Genomic DNA, 19,607 nt, shown 5'->3' with positions numbered 1-19,607 from the left:
ACCATCACGAATGAGTTGTAATCTTTATGTATACATATTGTATTTGAAATAGCTTGTTGAGACCCCTTGGTCATTGTTATATACTAATCCTTTCACTATTTCTCTAATCAGTATTTGCTTCATTTGTTGATTTATATAGTAAGAAGATAAAATGAGACGCACAAAATTCATATGGATTATCAATTAGAAGGTTTTGAAGTTTCCTAAGATCAAAAGAATGATACAAATAAAACAAATCGTGGGGCACACAAACACTCCCTTCCTCAGGTTTGTTACTAGTACATTGCAGACATCTGGCTTTCCTGGCCTCATAACAATTTAACAAAAACCAAGAAAGCTGCAAAAATGGTCAGCCAAAGAGGAGAAGAAGCGGTGGTGATGGCTGCGTTTACATCTGCAGCTGAAGCGGGAGACGTAGCAGGGCACTCGAGACCTTCTCTACTTCCTTTGCACTGGTTAGCGAAAAGGCCAGGCGGGTATTTCCCATAGAGGTTGATGTAACTGAACATAGTGGTAGCACAGTCATTGCTCAGGTCGTTGAGCTCATCGGTGTAAGGACACGCAAAGTCCAAAAAAGCGGAGCAGCATTCCTTTGGTGGGAATTTGGGACCTTTGCACTGGCTTGTTATGATTGTGTAGTTCATAAACTCAAAGTTCACCGGACATGCTGTTACCATTGAAAAAAAAAAAAGAGAAACCATGTCAGAAAACAGAACATTCTTCTCAGAAAATCGATTGCATCTCCATAAAGCAAATGCTTAAAGGAGCCACTAAAGAATCGTGATTAGCTGTGTGTATGTAAAGTGGTTTTAGACTAATGCCATGATCCGGAGGCAAACAAAGTTTTGAAGATCATTACTAAGCCAAACTGAACAGATATGTGACCAAAAAAGCAAAGAAGTTGGTAAGCAAACAAAAATCAAGAAAAAGAGAATCAAGATTGTGACTCAAAGATTTGGGCAATGAAACTGTATAGTTTATGGATGTGTATGTATACGGATCCATATAGGTGCAGGAATCATTACTAGATACATCAGGATTCCTTTGTATATTACTTTTAACACACTGTAATATGTAACTCTTACTAAGAACTCATCATACTTTAAATAGAATCAATTCTAAGGATCAAAAGAGTAATAAGTTCGTAAGCATCTAAGATGGCCAAAAAAAAAGAAGAGTAATTAAGTTGAGGAAACAGAGATTTAAAAGAGAACTTGCTTTTCTTGGTCTGAAGTAGGTTTCTTCCAGTAACCAAAGCCTGAGATCCGAACACGCCATCTGGCAATAAAAAAGACAAGACAAGAAATTAACCAAATCAAATATTTTTTTCCTAGAGATTTGGACATTCGAACAGAGAATGAGGAAATAAATCTTAAAAATTGTACCTGAGATGAAACTGGAGGATGAGAAAGAAGGAAATATTGCGAGTAGAGAACAGAAGAAAAGAGCTCCAGATACGAACTTGAGAGCCATTGATTCTTTGGTTACACAAGTAGCGAAGAGATCTGATAAGAGAAACAGAAAGACAGACTTGTTGGTGGAGGACGAGTTATGCCAAACCACGAAGATAGAGAGGGAGTGTCTGAAAAGTAACTTAAACGTATTAAAACAAATAAAAAACAAAAAAAAAAGAGGAAGGCGGATGACATATTTAATTACTATTTATTTTGTTGACATTTGATTGATTACAGGCTTTACAGCCTAGAAGAACGCGGAAACTTTCCTAACATGCGCGTCTCTGTCTCATTCTTCAACGTCACGTTCCTAAACGTGACGTTAAGCGTAATAGATTTCTCAATTATTATTACAAGCAGTTACTCACAAGTCTCTGTTTTGGGGCGTAATAGATTTCTCAATTATTATTACAAGCAGTTACTCACAAGTCTCTGTTTTGTTTTATGACCGAAAGCTTCAGATGCATGCATCGCTTTCCTCGCTTCTATAACATAGACTAAAACCAAGAAACACAGTTACATAGATCGCTGTGAAGAAATATAGTAGTAATTCAAAAAAATTAAGAGGAGGGAGTAATGAGCCTGCTTTCTTGGTAATGAGATTCAAACTGTTCGGTGATCTGTAGTTGTTTTGGTAGCGTCATTTTTTTTTTGGTCAACGGTAGCGTCAAATTTAATACCTGAAAAAGAGTGATATATTCTCTGATTATATACGACCAAGATCGAGAGGCATATCCAAAATCACCGTCTGACTCTGACTCTGACTCTGATTATTTTTTTGGTCATATTCCCATTTGCTTTTGTCTGGATGAAGTTGATCTAGATACTTGATCCACTTAGCTCATGCCTTTCACTATTTACATAATTTTCAGATTTGAATTTTGAACTTAATGATGATCATGTTTTCTTAAACATGTTTATGTTTTCTTTTAAGACGCAGAATCGCAGATCAAATAATAATCTACTACTAGTACTTATTCTGGATTTGATTTATTCATTTAATGGGCACAAGTAGTTTCTATCATGTGTATATATAGCTTTTGATATTCATCAATGTTTTTTTTAATTATTTAATTCATAACAGAGTTCTCAAATTTGGAATAACATTTTCTGAACATGTACTCTACCATCCATAGATAAGAAATCACCATAGGATGATAGTCATAGAGAGATGATCATTTGTTCTCAAAATAGACAAAACCACTTAAACATAGAGGCGAGTTGTAATAATCCTCCTTCACAGTTTGACATAGATTGATAAAACTCATGTAGAGGTATGAAAGCCAAAGTTATACACATGACTAAAAGTATAAGCAAAAAAAACATTTGTAGAGGTACAAAGATACATTGTTAGGCCAAAAGTTACACACATGACCAAAAGTATAAAACTTCATAAGCACGACAGATACCAAGAACTCAGTATTTTCCTCCCACAAAACTTGACTCAGATAGCTCTAAGAATCAATAGTCAAGATTACTAACTTAAAAATCTGGTCAATGAATCGCTACTATAGCTGTATCTTGACCCACCTGTATTTAACAGATTGGGGGCTTGGAACTCTTACTAAGATTCTTAATACAACACCGAGAATTCAATCAACTGTAGGAATGATTCTAAAGATCAGAAAAGTAAGTTCAAGAATCATATCTTTAAATGAAGTTACATTTGGTTTGACGCAGGTTCTTCCATTGCCAAAGTCTAAATTTGAATACACTATCTGCAGTGATAAAACAAGAAAATATTGCGAGTAGAAGAAATAACAAAAGTGAACTAGAAAGGAAGTTGATCTCCATGATTCTTTGGTTGCAGGAGCCCCCAAAGAGAATCAGATAAAAAAGAAAGACGAATTTGACTTCGAAGATGGAGCTATGCAAGTAAAATTATGAGTAAAATGCAATTAGGTGAGCAAGTTGACCACATATCAACTGTGCTTGAGCAAAGCTATTCAGTAGTTCACTCTTTTACCGCTCAGCTTTATCCACCACATCTTTTACTCTATAATATACATGCATGCAAGATGCAATGCTATTCCTACGTAGACAACATAAACTGACGTTTTCAGCTACAAATTTAAATGTTTATATTACTTCACGCACACGGAATGTTGAAAAATTTGTTTACAAGTTGTAGGAAGAAAAAATCCCCAAATATCTGTGTATAGAATTTTTTTCATTCTCTTAGTGCTGTAAATAAATTATAGTAACAAAATGTCTCCGTAAGGTTACGCCCCAAAGCTTCAGATGCAGCATCGCTTTCTTTGCTGCAATACATAGACAAGCAGAGTCTCAACTACAAATAAACTTGAATTTTGAAAAAAAAAACAATTCAGTAATTATATCAGATTTTAACTCCTGTAACCAAAAACACAAGAACATACAATCACACTAATATGATCAGATGTTGGATATCATTTTTTTAAGATCAATATGATCAGATGTTGCAAAATTTTATGCTTATCTAACGCTTAGTTAAAAAGGAGAGAAAAAGAAACATTGAGTGAGCTTACTTCTTCGTAATGAGAGTCACGCTGTTCTGTGATGTGAAGCTGTTTTGCTAACGTTAAATGTAATACCTGAAACACATACAACGTAGATATGTGTTTATATGATAAAAAGCATTAACCCTTAATAAATAGTATAGAAGGTCAATGTCAAGAAGTGTACGTACTGATTGGGTTTTGTCGAGATCAAGTTCTAGAGACTTTATCCTCTTGAGAGTTCCAGTTAATAGCTTCTCATTTCAGGGATTCTACTAATCTCTGTGCATTCTTTCTCCAGCTTCTTAAGACGATCCAAACACTGAAGAACAATCTCTCTGTCTATTGATGAATCTGGGACATCGAAATAGTTATGTCTTTGCCAGTATCCTAACAATAAGAAACTTAAGAGAGCAAATTAATAGCTTTAGTGGAAAGGCTATTAGTATCTTCACCAAGTGAACAGTGTCCTCGCCTTTTATTTTCTCTCTAACAACACCAAACCGTGATATCTGACCACCCAACATGTGATAATAATATCTAGTTAGTGTGCATCATCACTGTTATCCTTCTAAGACTGCATGTGATTTGGTTCCAACAACATTTGAATATGCAGTTGCGGAAAATAACACTAATTAAGGAAACTCACTAACAAAGATGAATGAAAAAGAAACACACCTTCTCTTGTGGATGTATTTGCAGAAGAAGAGTTTTTAGTGTTTGTATTAAGTAATTGGGGTTGAGACCAATCTCCTTGAGCCGGTTCTAGAGATTCCACAGTGATAATGCGAGTGGAAGAATCATGATCGCTTGTATGAAGAGGAGCTTTTGTAGTTTGTGGTATGGGACTCACTTCCATGTGATGTACAAGCTGCAAAACAAGATAATATTATAGCTAGAAAACCTCAGTTCAAAAAAAAAGAAGATAATATTATAGCTCAACTTCCTGAATCTAATAAACAAAAAAAAAAAAAACATGCCTCAGCTATTTCTGGATCATTCCATGGTCCTTTGTTAGACCTCAAGCACCCTCCTTCGTTAGCACATGTGCATGCGCCTCCAAGGAAATCTGGAAGTTGACTGCTTCCACAGTAGTAATTGATAATGTTAGTGTAGTAACCAAAACTTGAATGAAATTTATCTATAAGGACAACACTTAAGAAGTGACCTATAAAAAAATAACTAACCTGGAATCAATTGTTTCCAGTAACTTTGACAAGGACTTTGGCTCCAGAACCTGGGTAATATACAAGTAACAATGAGTGTCTTCTGACAATAAATAGGATAATACACGATTCTTTTAAACCATATTACTTGTATCTTTGCAATAGTCACAGGATCAAGAAACTTCTGTGCGGCAGGCCAAATCAAACTCCTGAATCCAAATCCTGCATTGACAATGAACATTCTATGCAAAGTCTGCAAAGAGTCAGAGACCACAGTTACAAACTTTTACCAGGAACCAGAACATCCTTGTCCACAGTGAAAGTGTATTCATCAAAGAGTTAGTTAGGTACCTCAGGGTAATAACGACAATCTACTTTAGCGATAGAGGACAGTAGATTTGCAGCTGCAGGACTAAAGTTCTTCATACCCTGACAGTTTACCACAAGAGCTATCTATGTTAATAAATAAAATAAATAAACATTTTAAAAAAGAGCATCTATCGAGGAGTTTATCATACCAGGCCATCAGCATCAAGTATTGTAGTAGTTGTAGTGACACGTCGCTTTGCTGCAATGGAACATGCAGGGAGCTTGTGTTGAAGAGCCTTTTCGAATTCTTGGACATGGTACTTCAAGTAGCGGTCGATGGTTGTAACATCCATAAGCTTACCGGGATGAGCTTTTCCAAGTCTCTCGATATAGATAGGTCTACCATCTTTATCAACTCCATGGTACCCTTGAGGATAGTACATTGTGACTTGGTCCAACTCATTGAAATTAAAATCCTGGTTTGAGCAAGCAAGAAAGCCAAAAAAAATAATTAGACTTTATGTAACAATGTAAGGAGACCATATAACATATTATATTACGTTACATGTATAATGCGATCTGCTCCAAACTCATTCCTCCATTTGAGCATTTCTTCCCATGCGGTGACGGTTTTGTCGATGTTGAAGTCCATTGTTTTCAGAAACCTAGCTAGTGTAAACAAACGTATTAGAGACACAGCATTAATGCATCTTTAAAAGGCAAAAAAAAAAAAAATTCACTACAAGTCTGTTTACCTCAACAACATATGATAATCATCATGCCTTGGAGGCAAAGAATGTCTGTTAAGAAGCTCTTGGCGCAATATAAGAACAATCTTCTCATCATCCTCGTCCCTAACATCTTCAATGGAACATCTAATGGCTTTCTTGGCTAGACTCCCAGTTCTTGATCGTTCATCCTCAGAATCTGATAACTTGTCCATTGTTCGTTCACACCCTCCTGCAAGATACATGTTCATAATGCAAAATGATTTTCCGATGATCATATTATTTTCATAAAAAAAAACTCAAAATAAAATACCTGACATGTTTAGAATCCGTAAAATAAATACCGAAGTGAGCCAAACGCTAGAACCACCGAACCTAAAGCAAAGAAAGAAATAATATCCTCCGTCTCCGAGAAAGGTAAATTTCTCGGAAAGGAGCTGCAACGGAGACGAAGTCGCAAAGATGAATCCCTACAAAACCCTAAACGGTTCCTTTTTTAATTCAGTGTTAACCCTAAATAGTTGAACTATCGACACATTTATTTTTAAAATAGTAACAAAATGTGTAACATAGAACATTGCTCCCAAAAAAGGCAAAAGAAGCTAAAAATAGACGAAGAAGGGACGGTTATATACCTCTTTTACTATACAAAGAGCCTCGTCCTTCCTAGTGCAAATCAAATCTATAATTTATCACTTCTTCGCTTCTTCCCATCTCGAGAGATCTATGAATGACCTTCCACACCCACAATAACAAATTTCTTTAACTCCCAAGTCTTAACCCAATTGATAGATTTAGTTCAGTTTCTTTCTACATTTGCTTTGTAAAAATTAAAATCTAAGCTAATAGGGCATCAACCCATAAAAATAGGAGAACATTTTTAAGATTTTTTTTGTTTGGTTTATGTGTTGCAGAACTCACAAGTACCGTACTTATTGCCAATGTCGAAGAACAACTACAAGTCTTTCACTTAACTCAGTTCTTCTACTCTCACGACTTTTCTAGTTGGACAAAACCATAAAAGCCAATAAGAATCAGACACCGTACTAAACCTGTCAAAGACTAATATTATATTCATTCAACACCATCAAGAGAGAAGAGAGAAAGACTCATCATAATCATAATAGACAATTATTGGGCTTTAAAGCATTGCAAGCTCTCAAAATGTCTCAATATAAAGCTCATGTACAGTACGCCAACCAACACACTGGCTTAAGATGTATAAAACTAATAAAGCAACCAAGCAAACGCCACACTCTGTTTTTTTTTTTTCAATCTTATTCTTAAGACAATGCGCAATGTATTGGTGGTGCAGATTATTACTGCCAATCATCATCATCCCATTGCATACTTCTGGGTCCAGGATCGGGCAGTGCTCTCGTACTTGACTCGGTCTGTCTTGTAGGTATGAGCTATTTCTGGAACCAGAGGATCATCAGGGTTTGGATCTGTAAGCAGTGAGCATATCGACAGAAGAACCTGTGGAAAACCAACACCAACCTCTTTTAGCATTTGAGAATATGCAAATGAAAGAATCTCATCAGTTTATCCACGAAAGTATCTTCAAGTAAGTAAACGAGATGGCCCCTCGAGAATCACTGAACTAGTACCATATAGTAGTTAGACCACGTACCAAAATATAAGCTCAATCTTTGGTCAAAAGGAATAATCACAACAGAGGAAGTGGGCAAAGACATGACCGTAACAGAGACACGAACACAAGAGAGCGTGGTGGAAACCAGAATGATTGACATTGAACAAATATGGAAATGAAACAATGAGATCACCTTGGATATGGTAAGTGCAGGGCTCCACTGCTCTTTCAGAATGTCAAGACAGATGCTGCCGTTACTGTTGATATTCGGGTGGTAAACCTTGGTGCGGAAAGAAACCTGCATCATTAACAAACATTGATGATGATGTACTAATTAAATGAGTCCACAAAATAAACATAACAAGCAGAAACTACTACAGAACTGGTTGTTACCTTGGGTGGCTTGAAGGGGTAATCAGGTGGGAAGTGAATGGAAACAAGAAACACACCTCCAGAGAATGGGCTATCAGTTGGACCCATTATAGTCGCTTGCCAGTGGAACATATCATCACCCACAGGACCTAAACAACATCATTAATTACACTAAATCTAAGTAACTCATACTGTAACTTATAACAAGACATTCACTATCTACTGAGTTTGCTAAATTTAGCAATGCCTTTAGTATATACAAGAACCCAAGTGGTCAAAGTGGTGCCGTTTTGAGAGTCCACAAAAGAAAGCTCAAAGATTATAATAAAACGGTGAAAAAAAAAACAACAACAGAAATACACACACCAGCACTGCATGAGACAGGAGGATCCCTTTGGAGGTCCCTAAGCTCCTTGTTGATTCTTTTCGAAGAAGCCATCTTGAACTGCGCACTCGCTGCTTCTATCCACAAAACAAATCAAAGTCTCATCAAGAACACACAACAGAGTCTCATAAAACAAAGAATAGATTTATGGGAGTAATAAGCAGAAGATATAAAACTACTAACGAAATATATATAAGCTAAGATGTTAACTAGATGCTATATTGATCAAACAGAGCCAAAAAATCATCTAACGATTCAGAATCTTATACAGAAATTGCGCGTCAGGTGAAACGTTACGGTAACAGGAGTATTCTAGAAGCATAAGACTGAACAAAATTTCATGAATCGACGCAAAAGAAAAAAAAAAACAAACCGAGAGAGAGAGAGAGAGAGAAGAAAAAAGAGATCAACAACGATGATCGGGGAACTGGGAAACGAGTAGACAGACCCTAGAAAGAAACGATGAATCTAATCGAATCGAGATTCTTTTCAGAACTAACTGCGACCTCACCTACCTTTCTTAGGGTTTTTGATTGGTGTGATCTTCGGAAATCTCAAGGGGTTGTTGATGATGATTCGAGTTTAGAGAAGTCGAGAGTCGCTTTAAATAGATTCGCCAAACGAGCGGTGAATCCGCGCCACGTAGCGAGCTAGATTCCAAACTGGGCCCATTTGAGGCCCAAATTATGAAATTGAGATACTTGTATGTTCGATTCTGTGTAATTGTTTGGGTGGGTGTCTGCCTTTATGCATTGTCTGTCTATCTTTATATGCATGCAGCTAAGTAGTACACACTTTATGCCAGTGCTATTTTTCTTTTCTTTTTTCTGCACCTAACAAGGGCACACATCATTCATCCTCTGGATACCATTTGAGGGTTCACAATTTACTGTATGTTGTTAAAAGATCATTTACATATAAAATATTCCAGATATCCCAAGAGTCTCCTTTTGAATTTCTAATGAGTTCAGTTTTTTTTTTTTGTTTCTAATGAGTTCAGTTTGTGAAATAACCTGTCTGGTTTTGGTGTGTAGATCAGTTATTATTTAGCTCCTAGTTTGTTGGCATTAGTCGATTTCAGTAATAAAGAAGTGAAGAAATATTCGAGAGCACAACATTTATGTTGAAACAAACTTTACTTTGACGTTGATGTATCCCAAAACATATTTATCATTATCAGACAGGCAGACACATACCATCATGATCTTATGTTTTTTTCTTTCTTTTACTAAAGTACAAAGCTTATAAAAACCCCTTGGAAATTAGAACCAAACTGTTCCAAAGAGTAAAAACAATTAAAAAGGTTGACAAATAAACCAAACAAGTTGACAAAAATGCATTGAAATAAATAAAAACAAACCCAAAAACTGGGAGAGAGAGATAAAGACTCATCATGCCTTGTGTTTCCTTGAAATGTTATCTTATCTCTCTCCAGGACAATGATAAATAGACCCAAAAAGACACATTCATGACAATATATACAGCAACCATATTCCAGGGGAGAAGAGAACAGTACTGTGTAGCCAAAGGGGTTTGGCCATTCTGGTCGAACTGGATCGGTTTCATATTGCTTGAGATGTGGGACAGATCACAACAACAAAATAGTGTTCTGAGGCATTCGTTTTCTACACTTCTCTTGTTTTGGCTCTTTTCATACCCAGGCTACTGAAAGGAGAAACAGAACCAGACATTGGAGATCCTCCTCCTTCACGAAGACTTCCATTGAGCAATGCTAGCTCTCGCAGCTGTTGTTTCTTGTAAAAGTCTGATACGTATGATGCAGTCCACCCGCCTATTCTATTCAAGTACAAGCGCAAAGCCCAGAAGGAGTAAGAGGCTTGAGTAGTGACGGTTTGGCCCAGTGGTGTTGGTACTATTTGGGAGTTCTAGAAGTAATGAATAACGGCTTGGTGAGCAGAGTGCTGAGTCATCGACAAGAGCACGTGATGGTCGCTCACGTAGTAGAGGAGGTTGCTTTGTCATCAAGCGTAGCAAGTAGTATATGAGGAGGAAGTAGGACGTTGAGATCCCTTATCAGTTATTTTGTCGAGTAGTTCATGAAAAGGAGAGGAGTACTCCAAAGAAAAACTCTTGTAATTCTCTCTTTTGATCAATAAAAGTACTTTTTATTCCTCTTTCTTGGTCCTTTTACAAGTTTGATACTACTAAAGTGTATCAAATTGGTATCAGAGCCTTCGAACCTCGGAATATGCCTCCTAAAAACGACCTGGCGATGGAGCAGATCCAGCAACAAACGACTCGAATCTCGCTTCTCGAACAAGGGATGAATGGGATGACGGAGTCGATGAACGAGATCAAACAACACATGTTGATCATGATGGGTCGTTGGGACCAGGAGCAGAAAGAACGCGCTGAGGAGAAGCAGCGACTGCGCGAAGCGGAGAAGGGCAAAGCTCATCAAACAGAGTGCTCTGCCTCCGTGCCACTGACGGAAGGAAAAGTCGATTTTGAAGGAGAACGTCGTGGATCTGTTACGTTGACGCCGTCACCGTACCACGTTTACGACGAGGGGTTTTATGGTCACGGATCTCAAAACCATGGACCCGGACCGTATGAAGACCAACGCCTTTGGAGACACTCTCAGCTAACTCGACGCTTGGAGCTACCGACGTTTGACGGAACCGAGGCGGAGAGTTGGGTCTTACGCGTTGAGGAGTATTTTGATTTGGGTGAGCTGTCGGAGACTGACAAACTCCGCGCGGTTCGCGTCTGCTTCACCGGCGAGGCGCTGATGTGGTACCGGTGGGAGCGAGGGCGGAACCCATTTCGTAACTGGGGCCATCTGAAGTACCGGGTGTTGCAGCAGTACGCCAAGGTTCATGACAGAACCCCTGGAGAACGGTTGTTGAAGATTCAACAGGCAGGGACGGTGCATGAGTTTAATCGTGATTTCGTGGGGTTGGCGTCTAACGCTTGCGACATCCCGAACCATGTGTTAGAGATGGCGTACTCTAATGGGCTACGTTCGAAACTCCGAGCGGGAATGATGATGTTTGAGCCGCAAAACCTGGATCAGATGATGCGAGCTGCGAGAAAGGTGGAGCTTTGGCATGAGGAGGACGACGGAGAAGAGAACCGTCCGACCAGGCCCAATACCAGCGGTCCAACATCTCAGTCCAAGCCCATTAACAAAACTCAAATCCAGGCCCAAAATCAAACCAAGCCCACACACCAAACAACACCCACGGCGTCGTTACCAAAAGGAAACGGTGCACGAGGATCAACCTCTCACGGTCGCCTGAAGCCCCCTTTCCGACGACTAACACCGGCGGAGGTCGAGCGGTGGAAAAAGGAGGGTCTCTGCTTCAAGTGCGACGAGAAGTTCCACCCTAATCACCCTTGCGCAAAAGCTCAGCTGACAGTGATGCTGCTTCATCCCAACGGCGAAGAAGAAGAGCTATTGGATGAACCGGTGGAGCTGGAGGAGGATGATGGTGGCATAGAAGCGATGGTAGCGGAGGTGTCAATCAGTTCGGTGATGGGACTGACCTCCCCGAAAACGATGAAGCTAAAAGGGGTTATTGGGAACAAGGAGGTTGTTGTGTTAATTGATTCCGGCGCTTCGCATAACTTCATATCGGAGAAGCTGATTCCTGAACTGGGGTTGTCGCGAAGTGACACGGCGAGGTACGGAGTCTTGGTAGCAGGAGGAGTGCGGGTGAAGGGAAGTGGCGTGATTGACAACCTGAAGTTGCAGCTACCGTCATGTTCAGTTGTCTCCAGTTTCCTTCCTTTGGAACTAGGGATAGCTGATGTGATCTTAGGCGTGCAATGGTTGGATACGCTTGGGGAAACGCGTAACAACTGGAAGCTTCAGACCATGAAGTTTCAGTTGGAAGGAAAGTGGATCACCATTCAGGGAGACTTGAGCCTGCATTCTGAGGGGGTTTCTCTGAAGAGTTTGTGGAAGGCCCTAGAAGACGATGGGGAGGGCATGATTGTGGAGTATGGTGGTCTGCAACCGGAGGATAAGGCGTTTCCAATCGCAGCTCATGGAGGTTGGGAAGCGCTTTTGGAGCAATTCTCACAGGTCTTCAAAGAGCCTGCGGGACTTCCTCCATCTCGAGGAAAAGAACACGGTATCACGCTGGAGACGGGAGCTAAACCAGTCAGTGTGAGACCGTTCCGTTATCCTCAGATACAGAAGGCGGAGATAGAGAGACAGATAGCTTCCATGTTGGCGGCAGGAATCATCCAGGAGAGTGGGAGCCCGTTCTCAAGCCCTGTTCTCTTGGTGAAGAAGAAAGATGGAAGCTGGAGGTTTTGTGTAGACTATCGCGCTCTCAACAGAGTCACGGTGGCTGACAAGTACCCAATTCCCATGATTGACCAGCTGCTAGACGAGCTACACGGAGCTAAGGTCTTCTCAAAGTTGGACCTTCGCTCTGGTTATCATCAGATACTGGTCAAGACAGAGGATGTTCCCAAGACTGCCTTTCGAACCCATGACGGGCATTACGAGTTTCTGGTCATGCCGTTTGGGCTCTCCAATGCCCCAGCTACCTTCCAGTCTCTCATGAATCAAGTCTTCAGACCCTACCTTCGGCGCTTCGTGCTCGTCTTCTTTGACGACATCCTGGTTTACAGCAAAAACAAAGAGGAGCACGAAGAGCACTTGAAGTTGGTGTTATCGATACTTCAAGAGCAACAGCTATACGCTAACCTCAAGAAGTGTCTCTTTGGAGTTGATCAAGTGGAGTATCTCGGTCACATCATTTCGGGGAAAGGCGTGGCTGTTGACAACGAGAAAATACAAGCTATGTTGAGGTGGCCAGAGCCTAAGAACGTGAAGGAGCTGAGGGGATTCTTAGGGCTCACGGGCTACTACCGAAAGTTCGTGCAAGGTTACGGAAGCATAGCACGACCCCTTACAGTACAACTTCGCAAGGATCAGTTCGCGTGGAATCAGGAAGCTACGGCTGCTTTTCGAGCCTTGCAACACGCGATGACTACGGTCCCTGTTTTGGCGATGCCGGACTTCACTGAAACGTTCATCATTGAGTCCGACGCATCAGGATCAGGACTTGGAGCTGTCTTGATGCAGAAGCATCAACCCATCGCGTATTTTAGCCAAGCTCTGACGGAACGCCAGAAGCTCAAGTCGGTGTACGAACGCGAGCTAATGGCAATCGTTTTCGCCATCCAGAAATGGCGTCATTATCTGGTGGGCAGGAGGTTTGTGGTGAGGACCGATCAGAAGAGCTTGCGCTTTTTAATGGAGCAGCGCGAAGTTAACTTAGAGTATCAGAAGTGGTTAACCAAGTTACTTGGGTTCAACTTTGAGATAATCTACAAGCCTGGGTTGGAGAACAAGGCGGCTGACGCCCTATCAAGAGTCGTTGGCGCTTCAGAGCTATTTGCAGTGTCTGTCAGCCAAGCACTGCAGTTGGAGGAGATCGCTAGCGAGGTTGATAAAGACCCCAGTCTGCAACAGTTGATCAGCGAGTTGAAGATGGATCCTGCTAAACATCCTGATTTTGCGATGGTCCAAGGTCGTCTGTTGCGTGCTGGGAAACTTGTCATCCCCAAATCTTCTCCATTAACCGGTGTAATAATGTCAGAGTATCATGACGGTAAGATGGGGGGACATGGAGGTGTGGTTAAGACTCAGAAGCGGATTGGGGAACTGTTTTACTGGGAGGGAATGATGACTGATATCAGGAGGTTTGTAGCATCTTGCGCCATCTGTCAGCGGCAGAAGTACTCAACGTTGGCTCCTGGAGGCTTGCTGCAACCTTTGCCCATCCCGGAGCAGGTGTGGGAAGATTTGTCGATGGATTTTGTGGAAGGGTTGCCGCGTTCAAGAGGTATTAACACAATCATGGTGGTGGTTGATCGTCTCACCAAGTTCAGCCACTTCATCGGGTTGAGTCACCCTTTCTCGGCAACTGATGTAGCTATGGCTTTCACGCGTGAGGTGGTGCGTCTCCACGGTTTTCCGCGCACCATTGTGTCTGATCGCGACAAGATTTTCATGAGCTCGTTCTGGAAGGAGCTGTTCCGTCTCTCAGGCACCAAACTCTGCTTCAGTACTGCTTATCATCCCCAGTCTGATGGACAGACTGAGGTCACGAACAGAAGCATGGAGACCTATTTGCGTTGCTTCGCTAGCGAGAAACCGAAAACGTGGGCTACGTACTTGTCATGGGCAGAGTTCAGCTACAACTCGTCCTTTCACTCCACGCTAAAGATGACTCCTTTCAGGGCTCTGTACGGTCGCGATGCACCCACTTGGGTGAAGTATGAAAATGGTTCTACTACAAACGCTGAGTTGGAGGAGCAGTTAAAGGATCGCGATGCAGCTCTACAGTTGCTCAAGGAGCATCTCCACCGCGCTCAACAGCTGATGAAAGAGAGGGCGGATAAACACAGGAGGGAAGTTGAGTTCGCAGTCGGTGATCTGGTCTACGTCAAACTAAGGCCATACCGACAGCGCTCTCTAGCGAAGAGGTTGAATGAGAAGCTGTCAGCACGTTTCTATGGTCCTTTTGCTGTGGAGAAAAGAGTGGGCGCTGTTGCCTACAAGCTCAAGCTTCCGGAGGACTCTAAAATCCATCCTACCTTTCACATCTCTCAGTTGAAGAAGGCCATCGGAGAAGCTACTGAGGTGTTACCCCTTCCCAGTCAGTTGAGTAGCGAGGGAGAGTTGATTGTGAAACCAGAAAGGGTTGTTGACACTCGAGTTCACGAGAGATCAGGTCAGCAAGAAGTGCTGGTGAAATGGCAGAACCTACCTAGTCATGAGTGTACGTGGGAATGGACTACAGCCATGAAGAAGCGTTTTCCTGACTTTAACCTTGAGGACAAGGTCAGTTTCGAAGGCGATGGTATTGATACGTATGATGCAGTCCACCCGCCTATTCTATTCAAGTACAAGCGCAAAGCCCAGAAGGAGTAAGAGGCTTGAGTAGTGACGGTTTGGCCCAGTGGTGTTGGTACTATTTGGGAGTTCTAGAAGTAATGAATAACGGCTTGGTGAGCAGAGTGCTGAGTCATCGACAAGAGCACGTGATGGTCGCTCACGTAGTAGAAGAGGTTGCTTTGTCATCAAGCGTAGCAAGTAGTATATGAGGAGGAAGTAGGACGTTGAGATCCCTTATCAGTTATTTTGTCGAGTAGTTCATGAAAAGGAGAGGAGTACTCCAAAGAAAAACTCTTGTAATTCTCTCTTTTGATCAATAAAAGTACTTTTTATTCCTCTTTCTTGGTCCTTTTACAAGTTTGATACTACTAAAGTGTATCAAAGTCATGAGTTTCCTCCTGAAAACAGAAACCAAAGTGTCACAGCTTTATACATAAAACGATACTATCATTAGCCGGTTTGAAGTTACAAGGGGAAAGAACCAATTAAGAAAACAAACCATAGGAGTAAGAAGTTCATCTAGTACTTCACGAGCTTGCATGAGACGTGCATCGACTATTTCAATAGGTAACTCAGCTTCGACTAAGATATGAAGTGGCTCACTTAAGTGCTCAAATCCAGGCTTTCCTCTCATCATTTCCTCCTACACAAGAAGAAACATATTAACACATTAGCAAGTCACTGGAATATGGATGGATACAAATGAAGTTGTGAAGGAGAATAACAAACACCTTAAATTGATCTTTAATACTGCCTCTTCCTCTTATAAGAAAACGGCAACCAGTACTTGCTTCAACTCGCTTCAGTGAGTTTCCTCTAGGACCCAAGAGGCGACCAACGAAATTGAACTGTCACAACGATAAAATTAGAGTGTTATATGCGGACCAAACACTACATCTTTAAATATATTATATGGGAATGAGTGTTCATACATTTGGATAATTGTCGACTGGAATATCGATCCTGATTGTTCGTTTGGCGATCAGACCGGACGGACTACCAGGTGAGTTATGCCAGTTTGGTCCCGGAGATGATGGAACAGATCGCTGCATATGACCAAGCAACACAATTTAGAAGCCACATCAACCTTAAAGCATAAGCACATATTGAGTGACATACAGTAGTGACATCAACAGAAAAAAAAAAAACAATATTGTAACTTCCTTTCCATGGAAAGGAGAGGCAATGCAAACTGTAGCTGCTATATCCTAATAAAATGCATAGAGAGCAATCACGTTTATATGAAAAAAATAAAGTAAGCACATCATCATTTCCATCCTTCTGAGCATCTGTTATAGCTCACGAGGATAGTGGAGTTTCTAGTTAGTGTTAATCTAAGGATATATGGTGTCAGCCCAGGATACCTGGTCACTACAAACTAGGACTAACAGCAGAGTCAAAGATGTTATGTCAGCAAAAAATTAAGTCAATAAAACTTGTATTACAGTGGTATGAATTAGATGGAAAAAGGAGTTATGTTAGAGGTTAGTAGTCATACTTCAGATGGAAACGGCGTGGCCCATCCGCTCATATCAGCTCTTGCATTCTGATATATCCCTCCAGGGCTAGTGTGGTCAAGCCCAGTCTGACTTAAAACTGTGGCATTCTCCAACATTGTGGTTACACGCAAAATCTCTGTTGCAAAAAAATGTCAATTTCCAAGAGCAAGACGCACCAGTTAGAAATTAGTCAACAAATCAGTCAGCAGTACACCAATGAACGGGGTACATCACAGTTAATTGAGTTAGCAAAAAACAATTTTTTTTAGTTTACAAGAATGACAGAAGTCAGTCTAGTCAAATGTTAACATTGTTCTAACTTGAAGTCTTTCTATGATTAGGAAGATAAATACAGTTTGGGATTAGACAAACATTTTTTCTATACAACTTCAACCCCTAGCGATAGTAGCAGCAGAAGTTAAGTGTTTAACAAAATATAAGAGAGCTTCGCATAGTTATAAAGTAAGCAAATGACATGTAAGAAACAGAAATGCTCACCCTGGTTCAGTAGGCGACATACATGTGGAAGCACAGGTAAGAACGGAGTAAGATTACGACGCTCTGCAAGTAACTCTGAAAGATACCTGCCAAAAAACAGAACATATCCAAATCAGTCAAGCCTCAAAGACACAAAAAACTTAAGAGAAGATCCACTTAAAAAAAGCTCATGATCATCAAGAAACCAAACACAGTTCTCAAATCTGAGACAGCTAGATTCAAGATCCCACTCTCTCAGTGAAGCGGATCTAGTCATTCTTTTTTTAAAAAACTGTGACTCTAAAAGTTTCATAAGTCAAAGAACACAACTCAACAGTAACAGAAGGAATAGTCAATGATCTATCATTATCACCTGATGCGTACACGACACTAACAAACAAAAAAAAAAGGTCAGATTTGAGATTTAACTAATGAGATAGAACTAAGGAGCAACATCTCCCAACAACACAAAGATTAAACGACACCGTCATCAGATTCATCAACACAGAAACAAAAAGAAGAAAGTGAGATTGAATTACTTCTCCTGCTCAACGAATATAGAAGAAGACTGTGATCGGATCCAACCGGAGTAGTTAGGCGACTGAGGAACAGAAGGAGGAACCGAAAGAGACGACGTAAACCTCCCTCCGCCGCCACCACCACCACCACCGAGAGAGGTCATCATCATCATCTCTGAAGGCAGTAACGTTTCACAAGGGATCTGAGCAGAGCCGAAGGAGGAGGTCAGAGGATGTAGCGGCGGAGAGTATGAAGACCAGAGAAGATGATGTTGTTGTAGTCTCTCTGTAACAGTCGGTGGTGGTTTTATATAGAGACAGTGTTGATTGATACTTGTTGAAATGATTACTTGCTTAGCTGTTTTTTTTTTCTTTTTACCTTTTTCAAAAAAGAAATTACGTCACTTGCGCATATTTTACCGCTCTTGTTAGCTTCTTTGAGACAATCTAGAAGGTTTTAACATCCGGTTTACTTAAAATTCGGTTACCGAATCACTTGAAACGCTGCGTTTAAGAAAGTCCGGTTTACTAAAGTTCGGTTATGCTGTGAAGGAACTGCTCCTGTACAGTGGTTTTTTGCTTCATTGTTTATCTAGCAGCAACAGAACTTTTAAAATTGCCAAATTGGTTGCAGAAAATGAACATTGACGCTTTTTAAAAAAACGTTGATGAATCAAAGAAGTTTTTATTCATAGATTTAGTGAATTGAAGGTATAGCTTTTTGGAGCTTTTAGAGATTAAGGTTTGAAAAGAGTGTGTTTTCGAGTAGTTAAACAAGAAAAATTTAATACATAATCATACAGAATAATAAAAGCTTATTTCTGACATGGTAAGCATATTATGTGGCTCGATGAAATAGATAAAGCCTGAAGAGCTGAGGGCGGTATTTACTTTTGGAGATGGTCTTTTGTTGGCTGAGATGATCTTGAATGAATGTGGGGCTGTGATTTAATGATGAGAAACTGCTCTTGAGCTTTGATGGAAATTTACAAATCCATAAAAGGAAATGTTTTCCTTTGCTTTGAGTTCATTCTCTTCGACTTTTTGGATGTTCTCAAGGCTTCTAATTGTCTGAAGTCTCTTGGTCGATACTCGTAAGTAGTGTTATATGAAAAAGAAAATGAGTGCTTAAGTATTACTGAAACATTAGGTGGTTCATGCTAGTTAGGAGTAAGCTTTCTACTTTTCTTTTAGTCTTGGATCCTTAATTGACTCAAAAATATTCTATGTAAAACTTTTGGGCTGGGTCGTAGTAGATGAGTTGTATCATTTTTAATTTTAATATATGCCAAAACACAAGAGCAACTACAAGTTCAAATTTATTTAACAACTGTCCTTCTCTCTGAAGACAATGACTGCTATGAATGGGTGCTAGAGGATCGGCCAACTCAGAGATATAGCACAAGTGCTGTTTATACGAAGCTGCGAGGAGAGGAGGAATTAGTACCTTGGGAGAAGGTGGTGTGGAACAAAGGAGGCGTGCCTCGTCATAGTTTCCTTGTCTGGCTCTTCACTCTGAATAGATGCCCCACTCGTGACCGCTTGTTAGGTTGGGGACTTCAAACTGATGCAACTTGTTTTCTCTGCAATTCTGCTGCTGAGTCTAGAAACCATCTTCTATTTCAGTGCTCTTACCCTTGGGATATTTGGTCTGTCGTGGCATCAAAGTGTGATTTACTGCCGATGAGACAATGGGATGATACTCTAACGCAATTACAGAATCTAACTGAAAGCAGTAGTAAGAA

General features: G+C 40.5%; 3 protein-coding genes and 1 pseudogene across 7 annotated transcripts; all 4 read right to left on the bottom strand.

Annotated features, from left to right (window-relative positions):
* Positions 1 to 152: 152 nt before the first annotated feature.
* On the bottom strand, positions 153 to 1,616 carry LOC108847178 (GPI-anchored protein LLG1). The gene is made up of 3 exons (XM_018620366.2): positions 1,386 to 1,616; positions 1,219 to 1,278; positions 153 to 667 (listed from the first exon to the last, which is right to left on the bottom strand). The coding sequence occupies exons 1-3, from the start codon at positions 1,471 to 1,473 to the stop codon at positions 309 to 311; spliced, it is 507 nt and encodes a 168-aa protein (XP_018475868.2). The 5' UTR covers positions 1,474 to 1,616; the 3' UTR covers positions 153 to 308.
* Positions 1,617 to 3,514: 1,898 nt separating this feature from the next.
* On the bottom strand, positions 3,515 to 6,627 carry LOC108845499 (phosphatidylinositol/phosphatidylcholine transfer protein SFH14-like; annotated as a pseudogene).
* Positions 6,628 to 7,249: 622 nt separating this feature from the next.
* Positions 7,250 to 9,127, bottom strand: LOC108847346 (ubiquitin-conjugating enzyme E2 30). Of its 5 annotated transcripts, none has more exons than XM_018620565.2 (5): positions 9,001 to 9,127; positions 8,467 to 8,562; positions 8,122 to 8,249; positions 7,922 to 8,026; positions 7,250 to 7,613 (listed from the first exon to the last, which is right to left on the bottom strand). In XM_018620565.2, the coding sequence occupies exons 2-5, from the start codon at positions 8,537 to 8,539 to the stop codon at positions 7,470 to 7,472; spliced, it is 450 nt and encodes a 149-aa protein (XP_018476067.1). In that variant the 5' UTR covers positions 8,540 to 8,562; positions 9,001 to 9,127; the 3' UTR covers positions 7,250 to 7,469. The 5 variants fall into 5 exon arrangements, with proteins under 5 accessions (XP_018476067.1, XP_018476068.1, XP_018476069.1 ...); XM_018620566.2 differs by having other exon boundaries at positions 8,467 to 8,556; positions 9,001 to 9,070; XM_018620567.2 differs by having other exon boundaries at positions 8,467 to 8,559; positions 9,001 to 9,063.
* Positions 9,128 to 9,686: 559 nt separating this feature from the next.
* Positions 9,687 to 18,188, bottom strand: LOC108847345 (KH domain-containing protein At5g56140). Its single transcript, XM_018620564.2, has 8 exons — positions 17,884 to 18,188; positions 17,366 to 17,451; positions 16,867 to 17,003; positions 16,301 to 16,414; positions 16,100 to 16,216; positions 15,868 to 16,011; positions 15,755 to 15,766; positions 9,687 to 10,251 (listed from the first exon to the last, which is right to left on the bottom strand). The coding sequence occupies exons 1-8, from the start codon at positions 18,033 to 18,035 to the stop codon at positions 10,111 to 10,113; spliced, it is 903 nt and encodes a 300-aa protein (XP_018476066.2). The 5' UTR covers positions 18,036 to 18,188; the 3' UTR covers positions 9,687 to 10,110.
* Positions 18,189 to 19,607: the final 1,419 nt, after the last annotated feature.

This window comes from Raphanus sativus, chromosome 3 (genome assembly GCF_000801105.2).
Source record: "Raphanus sativus cultivar WK10039 chromosome 3, ASM80110v3, whole genome shotgun sequence".
Lineage (NCBI taxonomy): Eukaryota > Viridiplantae > Streptophyta > Magnoliopsida > Brassicales > Brassicaceae > Raphanus > Raphanus sativus.
The sequence above is the reverse complement of the archived record's forward strand: the minus strand, read 5'-3'. Positions and strand labels throughout refer to the sequence as shown.

Excerpts from the sequence above, each read along its gene's own strand:
- LOC108847178 (XM_018620366.2), bottom strand. The coding sequence starts at position 1,473 with ATGGCTCTCAAGTTCGTATCTGGAGCTCTTTTCTTCTGTTCTCTACTC. Across the intron at positions 1,279-1,385 it reads ATCCTCCAGTTTCATCTCAG|ATGGCGTGTTCGGATCTCAG; the intron begins GTACAATTTTTA and ends TTTTATTGCCAG. Across the intron at positions 668-1,218 it reads CCTACTTCAGACCAAGAAAA|CATGTCCGGTGAACTTTGAG; the intron begins GCAAGTTCTCTT and ends CAATGGTAACAG.
- LOC108847346 (XM_018620565.2), bottom strand. The coding sequence starts at position 8,539 with ATGGCTTCTTCGAAAAGAATCAACAAGGAGCTTAGGGACCTCCAAAGG. Across the intron at positions 8,027-8,121 it reads ACCCCTTCAAGCCACCCAAG|GTTTCTTTCCGCACCAAGGT; the intron begins GTAACAACCAGT and ends TTAATGATGCAG. Across the intron at positions 7,614-7,921 it reads CTGCACTTACCATATCCAAG|GTTCTTCTGTCGATATGCTC; the intron begins GTGATCTCATTG and ends GGTTTTCCACAG.
- LOC108847345 (XM_018620564.2), bottom strand. The coding sequence starts at position 18,035 with ATGATGATGATGACCTCTCTCGGTGGTGGTGGTGGTGGCGGCGGAGGG. Across the intron at positions 17,452-17,883 it reads ATATTCGTTGAGCAGGAGAA|GTATCTTTCAGAGTTACTTG; the intron begins GTAATTCAATCT and ends GTTTTTTGGCAG. Across the intron at positions 16,415-16,866 it reads CCACGCCGTTTCCATCTGAA|CGATCTGTTCCATCATCTCC; the intron begins GTATGACTACTA and ends GGTCATATGCAG.